This window comes from Sapajus apella, unplaced genomic scaffold (assembly GCF_009761245.1).
Source record: "Sapajus apella isolate SASKATOON/1434 unplaced genomic scaffold, GSC_monkey_1.0 scaffold87, whole genome shotgun sequence".
Lineage (NCBI taxonomy): Eukaryota > Metazoa > Chordata > Mammalia > Primates > Cebidae > Sapajus > Sapajus apella.
In genome coordinates, this window is record NW_022437027.1 from 3,726,645 (window position 1) to 3,740,061 (window position 13,417).

A 13,417-nucleotide genomic window follows, 5' to 3' on the forward strand; every position below is an offset into this window, starting at 1 on the left:
GGGTGGGGAGTTGGGGAGAGATAGCATGGGGAGAAATGCTAGATATAGGTGAAGGGGAGGAAGGCAGCAAATCACACTGCCATGTGTGTACCTATGCAACTATCTTGCATGTTCTTGAAATGTACCCCAAAACCTAAAATGCAATAAAAAAGATAATTAAAAAAAAAGAAATCACAAGCATTTCTGTACACCAAAAAGAGACTAACAGAGCACCAAATCATGAGCAAACTCCCATTCACAATTGCTACAAAGAGAATAAAATACCTAAGAATACAACTAACAAAAGATGTAAAGGATCTCTTCAAGGAGAACTATAAACCACTGCCCAAGGAAATAAAAGAGGACACAAACAGATAGAGGAACGTCCATACTCATGGTTAAGAAGAATCAATATTGTGAAAATGGCCATACTGCCCAAAGTAATTTACAGATTCAATGCTATCACCATCAAGCTACCAATGACCTTCTCCACAGGACTGGAAAAAACCACCTTAAACTTCATATGGAACAAAAAGAGAGCCCATATAGCCAATACAATCCTAAGCAAAAAGAACAAAGCCAGAGGCATAACACAACTTGATTTCAAACTATACTACAAAGCTACAGTAATCAAAACAGCATGGTACTGGTACCAAAACAGAGATATAGACCAATGGAACAGAACAGAGGCTCTGGAGGCAATGCCACATATCTACAACCATCTGCTCTTTGACAAACCTGACAAAAACAAGCAATGGGGAAAGGATTCCCTGTTTAATAAATGGTGCTGGGAAAACTGGCTAGCCATGTGCAGAAAGCAGACGACCCCTTCCTGACACCTTACACTAAAATTAACTCCAGATGGATTAAATATTTAAACATAAGACCTAACACCATAAAAATCCTAGAAGAAACCCTAGGCAAAACCATTCAGGACATAGGCATAGGCAAGGACTTCACGACTAAAACAGCAAGAGCATATGCAATATAAGCCAAAATCGACAAATGGGACCTAATTGAACTCCAGAGTTTCTGTACAGCAAAAGAAACAATCATTAGAGTGAACCGGCAACCAACATAATGGGAAAAAATGTTTGCAATCTACCCATCTGACAACGGGCTAATATCCAGAATCTACAAAGAACTAAAACAGATTTACAAGAAAAAAAAAACAAACCCATCTAAAAGTGGGCTAAGGATATGAACAGACACCTTTCAAAAGAAGGCATGTATGAAGCCAACAAACATATGAAAAAATGCTCATCATCACTGATTATTAGAGAAATGCAAATCAAAACCACATTGAGATACCACCTCATGCCAGTTAGAATGGTGATTAAAAATTCTGGAGACAACAGATGCTGGAGAGGACGTGGATAAATAGGAACACTTTTACACTGTTGGTGGGAGTGTAAACTCCCACCACTGTGGAAGTTCAACCATTGTGGAAGACAGTGTGGTGATTCCTCAAGGACCTAGAAATAGAAATTCCATTTGACCCAGCAATCCCATTACTGGGTATATACCCAAAGGATTATAGATCATTCTACTGTAAAGACACATGCACATTTATGTTCATTGTAGCCCTGTATATAATAGCAAAGACCTGGAACCAGCCCAAATGCCCATCATCAATCGACAGGACAAGGAAAATGTGGCACATATACACCATGGAATACTATGCAGCCATAAAAAACGATGAGTTCATGCCCTTTGTAGGGACATGGATGAATCTGGAAACATCATTCTCAGCAAACTGACACTAGAACAGAAAATCAAACACTGCATGTTCTTACTCATAGGCAGGTGTTGAACAATGAGAAAACATGGACACAGGGAGGGGAGCATCACAAACAGGCCTGTTGTGGGGGGCCAAGGGAGGGACAGCGGAGTGGTGGGGAGGCCTGGGAGGGATAACATGGGGACAAATGCCAGATGTAGGTGACGGGGGATGGAGGCAGTAAACCACATTGCCATGTATGTACCTATGCAACAATCCTGCATGTTCTGCAAATGCACCCCAGAACCTAAAGTACAATAAAATAAATAATAAAAAGGATTAGTTCATGTGTCCTTTGCAGGGACATGGATAAAGCTGGAAACCATCATTCTCAGCAAACTGACACAAGAACAGAAAACCAAACACCACATGTTCTCATTCATAAGTGGGTGTTTAACAATGAGAACACATGGACATGGGGGCGGGGGAACATCACACACTGGGGCCTGTCAGGGGTTGGGGGTCTAGAAAGGGATAGCTGGGGGTAGGGGGCCAGGGGAGGGATAGCATGAGGAGAAATACCTAATGTAAATGATGGGGTGATGAATGGCAAGTAAATACCTATGGCAAGTATGTACCTATGTAATAAATCTGCATGTTCTGCCCATGTACCCCAGAACTTAAAGTATAATTAAAAAAAAGAAAAAGCAATTTGTTTTTACATTTAAATGTGCTAACAAAATAGTAACAAATAAATGTTTAACACTAATGCCAAAGAAACCCAAGTATGGCATCTAAGATATGCAAATGCTTTCTCACAGCTGGGCAGTGGCAGTCTTCTGCTGCCCCTATTTCAAAGGTGATTTAGTAAAAGATGCTTCTGTGCATTACTTTCCAACTGTCACTGGAAGTGACTCTCTAATGGCCTAAATCTTTGAGATTTTCATAGAATGGTCCTTGAAATAGAGGCTTTATACGCAGGGCATGAAAGTGTGTGAATGTAGGTGCGTGTGATCTGAACTCTCTACTTTTCATTTTAGGGCGAAAAAGGAGCTATGGGAGAACCTGGACCGAGAGGGCCCTATGGGTTGCCTGTGAGTTCCCAGTCACATGCACATCCCCACCTTCTGCATGCATAGCTGACCAGTCACTGACATGGTTAACCCTTCCCTTGTGGGGCAGACTAATGTTAGACAAGAAAACAACAGTCCGCTAATGATCTATGATGCCAGTAATTCCATGTCCTTCACAAATAGGTCATAGTCAGTCTCTTGCCTACTCATCATGTACAGACCCATATCCAGTCACTTCATGAGATTGAGAGGATCAGAGACTGTCTCTAGAATAAACTATTAAGCCAAGAACAGGATTCTGACTGTCAGAAGATGCCCTCCCTACGTCATCTTACTGGACACTCATAACTAGCACTTCCTTGGAAGGTCACTGGGTCAAAAAATGGCTGTGAAAGCTTCATTGAAAACAGCCTTCTTCAGACTTTATCTGTTCCTATAGGCTATTTACTAAAATGACTCTTGCTATTAAAAATTATTCCCCAAATTAAATTGATATTTATGATGTTTCTTTTTCCAAATAACTGTGATGACAAATGATGTTCAGAACATAGAACATAGATAGTGTTCTCTCTTCTGAAAATTCTTTTTATTATTATTATTTTTTTAAATGGAGTCTCACTCTTTTGCCCAGGCTGGTGTGCAGTGGCACAATCTTGGCTCACTGCAACCTCCACCTCCTGGGTTCAAGCATTTCTCCTGCTTCAGCCTCCCAAGTAGCTGGGACTATAGGCATGTGCCACCGTGCTGGCTAATTTTTGTGTGTTTAATAGAGACAGGGGTTTCACTATGTTGGCCAGGCTGATCTTGAACTCCTAGCCTCAAGTGATTCACCCACTTCGGCCTCCTAAAGTGCTAGGATTACAGGTGTGAGCCACCACATCCAGCCTGAAAATTCTTAATTACACAGCATTGAAATTAAGACCTCTTGTTTGCTTTTAAAATATTATCTTGGGAAGAATTATAATTGATTCGTTAAGATAGGTGATAGGTAGGACTACAGTAGAATATGTTGCATTAAGAAATTTTAACCTTACGGCTGGGCGTGGTGGCTCACGCCTGTAATCCCAGCAATTTGGGAGGCTGAGGCAGGTGGATCACGAGGTCAAGAGATCGAGACCATCCTGGTCAACATGGTGAAACCCCGTCTCTACTAAAAATACAAAAAATTAGCTGGGCATGGTGGCGTGTGCCTGTAATCCCAGCTACCCAGGAGGCTGAGGCAGGAAAAGTGCCTGAACCCAGGAGGCGGAAGTTGCGGTGAGTGAGCCATTGCACTCCAGCCTGGGTAACAAGAGCGAAACTCCAACTCAAAAAAAAAAGAAAATTTTAACCTTTCTGTATCTCCTGTATGCTTTTTAGGAATCGAAATAATAAACCTAAACCATGATTACCTCAGTGCTAAAGAAAAAAAAAAGATGCTGATTTTGAAATAGGTTTCAAAATCTAATTGACGGAATCAAACTAGACTCTTGTGAACTTTGGATGGATCCATAGTATGACACAATAGGGTCATCACCATGATCATCTGCACGCACTATGGGAGTGAATTTATCATTCTTGCCTAACAGTCTTACGGCTTTAAAAAAAATGTATTTGATTATTCATTTATGAAGCTTACTTAAAAACAGCTTTTAAGTTGCAACCTTCAAACCCTTCATACACAGTGTGCACATCCAGCCAAATTAAAACTGTATTTAACAGGAAACAGTTTTTATATTCTTTTTATTATTGTAGCATTGATTCACATCCCCTATTAGTGCTGGTGTGTTTTTAAATCAACTAAACAGTATTTTTGCTTTTAACTTAACTCCTGGACTAATAACTTAGTTACCAACCCTTAAACATCAGCAAAATATTAGACTATTTAACCCAATATATAAAATTCTTATGACCCTTAGTTGCAACACTAACAGTCACTAATCCATAGAGAATCTTTCTCACATTTCTGAAGTAGTCATCCTAGTACTAGTGTTGCATGTTCAGACAGCCTTAAATCAAGCGATAACCTATTCATAAAACTTAGCAACGCTAATGTAGCTACTATGGTTCTTTGGCAGGGGAAAGATGGAGAGCCTGGTCTTGATGTAAGTAATAAGTACAATAAAAATCATCCTATTATAATAGATGTTGGTGGTCTCCATCATCAATAACAGAAAGAATACTTATTTTTTCTGTGCATATAGGTATGCATAGAACATATATTGCCGTGCATGTAAACAGCAATATAAAATACACTAGTGTTTACGTGAGATAAACAGAAAAGCAAAAAACCACAATTATCTTGTATAAAATTAGTAACTGGTAGTAGATAGTGGCAGTTCAAAATACTTTCCCAGATTGAGGGTACTCTTAACATCAGCATGACCTATTTATGAAAAATATGCATCAACTCAATATCCCCCTCATATGCTGTCCTTAGGGAATGGTGTATGTTTTTTTCTCAAAGCAGTTATGCAATGTTTTTTCCTTTTAGCATTTAGTCTCTATATATCTTATGCTAACATGATCCCATGAAAATAGAGAATGTCAAAAGTAAATGCCTCTAGAAACAATCACTGCTCATCCTGTATTACATAAATAATGAGAATACCAAAAGTAATACTAGTTACCATTTATGAGCACCTGTTATGGGCAGGCATCATTCTGGTACTTTGTAGTATATCATCACATTTCACATTCACAACAGCTGCCTAGTAATTATCATTAACCTCATTTTACAGTCAAGGGAGTCAAGTGCAGAGTGGTAAGTGATTTGCCCAAATCCGCACAAATCAGTGAACTTGCCAGAACTCAAAAGAATATCCTGGTATTCTTTCCTCTCTGTATTTCTTAAAAGAAAAGCAAGAAACCTGTTGTGTCTAGATAATGGAGACATTAGAAAACTTCTTAGCACCACCTTATTATCTAAATATTATGACTGGCGTGCCCTTTTGTGTTATATTTAAGTTCAGAAATGTTAAAATCCTAAAATATTTGTTTCTATATGATTTTTCCACCATTACACCAATAGATCTTTTTGGTTTGCTTTTTATCTTACAGGGCTTCCCTGGTCCACGGGGTGAGAAGGGTGACCTAGGAGAAAAGGGAGAAAAGGTGACCTCTCCATCCCAGCATGTGCCTTGTTTGATTCTTCTCCTGCTGTCTGCTTTGCTGTTCAGCTTGTGTGATTCCATTTGACACTTAATCTTTCTCCATCCTGTGCTCCAAAAACATGCTGATGCCTGATTTAAGGAATCAGGTCTTCAGAGACGAATGAAGAAGGCTGTACTGCCAGATAAAAGGGCACTGCCTGGCATAGAAGAAAAAACATTATCCCCAGATATTCAAGCTACAGGTTTTCAACCATCAGACACTAATTGAAAAATAAAGGATTTTTGAAAAAAAATTCTTTTAAAAAGTAAAATTAAATGGTACAAATCTGCAATGGTATTTGGCAGAGCTCACTGAAGCCTGCAGAGTCAGCATCTCACTTATCTTCACTACTTCCTGGTAGAGAAATGGAGATATGCTTTGTACCTTGATATTTTTTATTTGAAAATGGAGGAGAAGCACTGTGACTGATAAACTACAGTAAATTCATCACACAGGACTAGAACTTGCCACTTTAGATTCAGAGCAACAGGGATTTTTTAAATGGAGGTATTAGTGTATTTTATGAGGTTGATGTTGAAGTCCTGTCTCAGAACCGTCAGCTCCATGGTCTTTAGGAGCCAATATCAAGCAATATGGTTTTGTGATTTGAAAGAGAAGTTTGGATTATGGATTTTAAAAGTCATTCATTCCTCTCTTCTCCTTTGTTCTTCTCTCCTCCCTTCCCTCCTTTCCTCTCCCTTCCTCCCTCCCTTTCTTCCCCCCCCCCCCCCCCCCCCCCACTCCTTTCGCAGTATTTTGCTTGCATCTTTTACTTGGTAGCAGATCTAAGGAGAATTTTTTACACTGGACACAGCAAAAGAAGCCATCAAAAACTCAATCCCTCAATAGAATAGTGAAAATCTTAAAGTGACTGAAACTATGTTTCACAGTACAAATATAAACCTGTTCTATTTCTCAGGTTAATTTATGTCCCTGCTCTAACAGTTTTTAAAACTTTATAAGGTTTCTTGAACAGTGACATTCATAACTGTTGACAAGGCTAAATGAGAGTTGTCAAAAGATTAAGCTTGCGGTATAAGTTTTAGGCCTTTAAGCATTGCTTAGACCCTCCCCAACCCATTGGTAAGAGAGCCCATGTAAGTGGTTATCTGAAAGCCCCATCATCATCACCAGGATCATCACATTTACTGTTCATATGTGCTTTCCCAGGAGCTTTACATATGATAAGTCTTTTAATCCTCATTAAAAGGATTAAAATTAATGGCTGGCTTCAACAGTTTTAGTACCTGAAGTTGGCATTATTTTCCCCTTTTCACAAATAAGGAAACCAAGGTATAAAAAGTTCTTTTATTCTGAATTATAAATTCTGACTATCAATTATGTTTTGAGATAAATTGTGCATATAAGTTTTCAGCCCAAGATGAGTGTATTTTAAAGATGATATGTGGCTGGGTGCAGTGGCTCATGCCTGTAATCCCAGGGCTTTGAGAGTCCAGGGTGGGAGGAATGCTTAAGACCCAGAGTTCAACACCAGCCTGGGCAACATAGCAAGACCCCCATCTCTACTAAAAAATGAAAAAAATCGATGGGGCATGATGGTGTGTACCTGTAGTCCCAGCTACTCTAGAGGCTGAGGTGAGATGATCACTTGAACACAGGAGTTTGAGGCTGCAGTGAGCTATGCACACACCACTGTACTCCAGTCTGGGTGACAGAACAAGACTCTGTCTCTGAAAAAACTTAAAATCATCATACACACACACACACACACACACATTTTATATTTACCTAATGGGTTGTATGAGCCTAAAATCTTAATCAGTCAAAAACATATTACCACTGGGCATGGTGGCTTATACCTGTAATCCCAGCACTTTGGGAGGCTCAGGCAGGTGGATCACCTGAGTTCAAGAGTTTGAGACCAACCTGGCCAACATGGAAAACCCTATCTCTACTAAAAATACAAAAATTAGCCGGGCGTGGTGGCAGGCACCTGTTATCCCTGCTACTTGGGAGGCTGAGACAGGAGAATCGCTTGAACTCAGGAGATGGAGGTTGCAATGAGCCGAGATTGCACACCATTGCACTCCAGCCTGGGCAACAAGAGTGAGACTCCATCTCAAAAATAAATAAATTATATATATATATATATATATATATATATATATATATATATATATATGTTAGGAGGATACTCATGTTTATGAGAAAGAAATTACCAACATTACAGCATATGAAAGCATAAAAGCTAGAAACTTGATCCTCAGAATAATGTTAATCACCCATACAAAAGTATTTCCATGTTCAGCTTCCATGATTACAAGTTTTAAATTTACAAAAATTAGATTCTAAATGAGAATAATTCATGTATATAAGTCTTTAACATGGCAAATAAAAGTTATCAAAAGTTCTCGTGTACTCATACCCACAATGACAGATGGTTTTGTATTGCATGGGGAATCAGTGCATATGCCACAACAATGCTGATTAAGATTGGCACGTTATTCTTCATACTGTAGTGTTTCTTTTCCATAAAGCTTGAGACTCACTAAAATATTACTGAAAAATGATTCCTATAGCCTGGCACAGTAATATTCATAAGACATTTTTCTGTTGAGTGGTTAATCTGAGTTGATTTACCAAATAATGAATTGAATTCTAAAGTAATAATACCCAACACAGCTGGTCTCAAACACATCTATGTGAAGAAGATCCACTGCTTTCTGGGAAGGAAAAGCTCACCCACACGAGTTTACATCAGTTTTATGTCATGGTACTGAAGTGATTTATTAAGGAAGGATGTTATCCATCTTGTGTGAGTGAGCAACTTACTCCTGAATGCTCCTCCCATCTTACTTCCTATCACAACTGCTCTTATTTCACCCTGGCATCTGGGGTCATCATTGTCTTTTATCATGATCAACTAAGCCACACAGAATGTCTCTTTGCCCTTTATTCAAGAAATTCAAGTGTTTTTGATTCTGAGTCTTCTGATGCAATCTTTTTGGCACACAGGAGATAAATGAGGAGCTTTTGCTCATGCTGTCAGAATGAATGTATTAATTTGAATGCATATCTTGTATATTTCTGTTATGTATATATCTTTTCACCTTTCAATATTCATGTTGCTTTGCTTCAGAGATTCAGTTTTATTGTAACTCACATCCTGATTGCAGAATGAATACATTTATTTAAGTGTGTATTGTACAGGATTTCAAATTCTGCACGGCACCAACTCCCTGTCTATAAATATGCAGAGATACTGATGTTAATATAAAACAGCTGAGGTGCATTCCTTCCTTCTCCTCCTTTTGCCTCCTTTCCTTAATTCCTCTGGTCCTATGATCCATGTAGATTTCCCACAACCTTTACCTTGATTCCTAAATACTAATTTCCATGGCTACATTCCCACTATGTAATTATCCTGCCTACCTCATTTTTATTGAGTCCAAGCTGCTTTTCCTCTCCTGAATAGATTTTTTTTTTTTGCATTTGTTACATTGTGAGTAAGCTGGAAACTCATTTACCATTGTAAATACATGGCATGAGATCAGTAAGAGAGTGACTTAAAGAAGATCCCTAGGTTTATAAATAAGTCTGTTTCTCCAGTTGTCATTGCTACAAAGTATCAGCACGTTAACATTTGTTTACCTGATTTAATAAGAAAAGTATTTGCTTTTAGTTTCTTTTGAAAAAATGTTTTGCTGTAACAAAAGGATGTAAAAAATGTTAAAAGAAATAGAAGCGTATTTTAAGACATTGAATATTTTGAATGAGAGTTATAGAATTAATATCAATCATAAAGTTGGATACATTTCAAAGAAATACACAGTTAATATTCTTTCCTTTTCCTCTGATTCAATGCAGCTTTCATCTGTTACAGGATTAGGAAAAAAGCAATTGGTATTGAAAATGAGTGAAGTATCCATTATTTCCCTGAACTTCATCTGACACTGGCTGACTTCAATACTTTTTGTACCTGTCATCCTCATAAGATCTGTGATTTAGACACCTAATTCATGACTGTGACATTGTGGTCTAAGTTAGCACTAAGTTAGCACTTCTGATGTATCAGCTTTTAAGTCTCCTTCTTCTGTCTTGTTATCTTAAATAAAATCCCACATACCGCTGCCCAGAATCCACTGTCACTCTGAAAGTGTAAGTTAGCTTGTATAATGTCATGCCTTACCTAAATCCGAAAACAATGGTAAATGCCCTTCCAGAATTTTCTTACCTAAACCATCTTTTGAATTACCATTATTTCCACCCCCCAAATAAAATTTTCTTTTATTTAAACCCTTGTATCCACAGGGGGAAAAGGGAAAGAAAGGCAAAAAGGGGCCTAAAGGGGAGAAAGGAGAACAGGGTGCTCCTGGATTAGATGCACCCTGCCCATTGGTATGTCTGACCTGTGGAACTGTCTCCGGATGTTTGTGTGAGGGGATCAGATGGGAGAAGAGCAAGCTGGAGGCATCCGTAACAGGAGGGTTTCTGATTGGGGTCCTTTAAGACGGACTTCAAGACACCCAGAAACATTTATCACAGTTATCCTGATATGTTCCACATCTCATCTCTGGCCACTAGCTCTGCCTGGTTTCTTAACCCCCAAATATTATGGTGCAACTGGAACCTGAATGTAAGATCCGAAAGGAGCTGGCACTATTCCACACGCCTCAAAAACACTGTTTTCCAACAAGGCCCCGTTGTAGGAATATGTGTTCCTCCATTTTACTTTGTCCATCTTTCCTGGATGTTACTTTTACCTTCAGAGTTGCTCCTCTCCCAGCCTTTTGTTGTCGTAGTTACTTCTTTCACAGAATTTGTGCTTAAGTGATTTCTTGTGTTAGTAACATTATGAGTTAATCTTTACAAACAGGGATTCCGTGGCGTTAAGGGGGAAAAAGGGGAGCCAGGCCAGCCTGGCCTGGATGGGCTCGATGCCCCTTGCCAATTGGTACAGTATTTCTCTTTCCTACCACCCTGCATGCAGTTCCTTTGTTTATTACATGTTCATCTCTATCAGTGTAAAGTGGTGCTGTCTGGGCAAGCTTTACATGACACGCACACTACATGCATGTGCATGAACAGGATCCTTCTGCTACTCTGCAGAGGAAGAGAGCAAGCACGAGTTTCTATCAATGAATGCAAATTAATCTCCTGATGTTGTTCTCACAACTGACATGACCACCTTTTCTGTGTTCTTTGGAATGTTAGTTTTTTCAATAAATATTAAAAGATTGCATTTACAATTACATGAAAATATTTGATGTAAAGGCACTGCTAGGCCATCTTTGGTTTTCCACCTAAGTTTGACTTTTTTTCTTTTTCTCTAAAAGAAATAAAGGTATCAGTAAATTTCTATCAGACTGTAAATAAGGCCCAACCTATGGGAATTCAGCTTCTCTGGTCAAGCGTTAACCAATTCAAGAGAGTGCTTTAAGAGACCATAGAGAAGAAGACCAAACTTCTCTGAGCTTCTAAAGATAATAGTCTGCATCCCAAACCCTCTGCTTTGTCACGTAACCTTTTCAATTTAATGGTCTCTCCTTTTGAAACTCACTTTCCTCAAGTAGACCAAACTCCCTTATCTCCATTGGCATGAACTCAAAATCCTCTTGATACTAAAATCTAAAATTCTGCTGGTTGAACCCTTTCCTTGTACCAATCTGGCATTACCAGTTTTTCCCAAATATTTTATGAAGCTTTTTTTAAAGTGTTTTTTTTTTTAACATTTAAAATGAAAGTATAGTCATATTTTCTGAGGTATAAATAAAAAGTTTGATGTTTGCATTGATGGTTATCCTGGTCTGCATGTTCTTATATTATTCTTCAGTTATAAGCATGATTCTTTAAAGATAAATTTATATTTCTCTTTTAAGAGATATTTATATTTAAAAAAATTAAGCAGTCAATAATTATAGTTAGAAAATCTCAATACAAAGTTCCCAGTTCTTTATTTTATTTGCTTGGTATTGATGATAAATCATATTTTATGATCATTTTGTTGGGGAAAAAGTAGAAGCATGCCTTCTTGATACCCCAGCTCTTCCTGCCTTACTTGTATCATTTGTATCTGAAGAATGCATACACTTTAAAATAAATTTTGCAACACTTAGGAACCTCTTATTCAGAATTTGTTAACTGACTTCTGAAGCATTTAAATAGAGAAATTGATGAATGCTATAGATAACATTTTATCATAAGTCTACAGATAGGCTGCCTGTCTTTTAACTCAATTGAGTATGTTTATTATATTTAATGTGAAGAGCTATACACTTCAGATAGAAATGGTTTGTCATTGATTATTCATCATTATCATGAATTCAGCCATAGTCTAATAGTGACCAGGAAGAGAAGTTATTTTGGTTTACTTAATAGAGGTAACAGTGAGATGTGCTTTAATGAAATTAAGAGTATAGATTTATTATCTAAAAATATAGATATACTTTGTAAATTGCTTTTTCAAAATTAGGCATAACATTTTCTATGCTTCATATGTTTTCAAAATGTGTGCTCACTCTGAAAAACATTTGAATTTTCTTTATTTTTACCTAACAATGGAATAATGTATTGGGAGTTGCTAATTAGTAAAAGATGCCCATGATAGAAGCCACTAATGGGTAGAAATTTATGTTTAAGCCTCTGAGCATGTGAAAAATGGAGTTTAATCACTCTTGTGGAACCTGAGGAATTCTCCTTTTTCTCTTTAAAACAGGGGCCAGATGGCTTACCCATGCCTGGCTGTTGGCAAAAGGTAGGCTTTACAGAATAATTTCTCAAAAGAAGCCCTCTCCCTATCTCTTAACTTGAACTGGCCTTTTCCATTCAGAACAGACCTTTAGATGTGACATTCCCGAAAGTTGTCTGGATATTAAAAAGCAAAAGATTTCATCTCCAGAATACTTTTTGATTGGTGTATTTACTGGTGATTTCTTCCAAAACTGATCGGCTAATGCAATTCTTAGCAAACATTGCAATTTGGAACCTTTTCTATCTAATCCTTTCTTTGGATTGGAAAGGGCCAGTGCAACTTGATAATGTTTTGCTTGTCGCTCAATACAATCTTTGTCTTCTTACTGTTTGAAGCTATTCTTATGATTATTTTTCTATTTATACTTACTTACATAGACAAACGCTAATACATGGTAGAACCTTGTCAATATTAGTCACAGAGCTGAGAAAGCAGAAAAATATAAACATCATTTGTTTAATGATGTCTTGAGTTATGTAGGAGAAACTGAATTTAAATAGTGTCCTTTATGACATCGGTTTATTCTAGCCTCTTCATATGGCCTCCCATAGTCACTGTGAGAGTATATTCTTTATAGAGAATCTTCTATGTGCAAAGGCTGTATAATAAGCCTTTTTATATAGAGAATATCATTTTATTTGACCCACACAATGACCCCATAAAGTCTTATTACCCTCAGTGATGCAGATGAGGAAACAAATTCAGATAGGTCAAGGACCTTCCAAGAGCCCAGAACTAGTATGTAACAGAATTAGGAGAGAGAGAGAGAGAGAGAGAGAGAGAGAGAGAGAGAGAGAGAGA

General features: G+C 37.9%; 1 protein-coding gene across 14 annotated transcripts in view; it reads left to right on the top strand.

Moving 5' to 3' along the window:
* Positions 1-13,417, top strand: part of COL25A1 (collagen type XXV alpha 1 chain) — a 527,190-nt gene that overhangs the window by 506,195 nt on the left and 7,578 nt on the right. For 7 of the 14 annotated variants that reach the window (XM_032254797.1, XM_032254795.1, XM_032254804.1 and 4 more), the window contains 5 exons: positions 2,740-2,793; positions 4,830-4,856; positions 5,812-5,865; positions 10,177-10,263; positions 12,581-12,619. In XM_032254797.1, the coding sequence (XP_032110688.1) occupies positions 2,740-2,793; positions 4,830-4,856; positions 5,812-5,865; positions 10,177-10,263; positions 12,581-12,619 (261 nt within the window). Of the gene's footprint in view, positions 1-2,739; positions 2,794-4,829; positions 4,857-5,811; positions 6,573-10,176; positions 10,264-10,741; positions 10,820-12,580; positions 12,620-13,417 lie in introns of those variants that run through there. The other 7 variants (XM_032254796.1, XM_032254805.1, XM_032254807.1 and 4 more) reach the window with 4 other exon arrangements.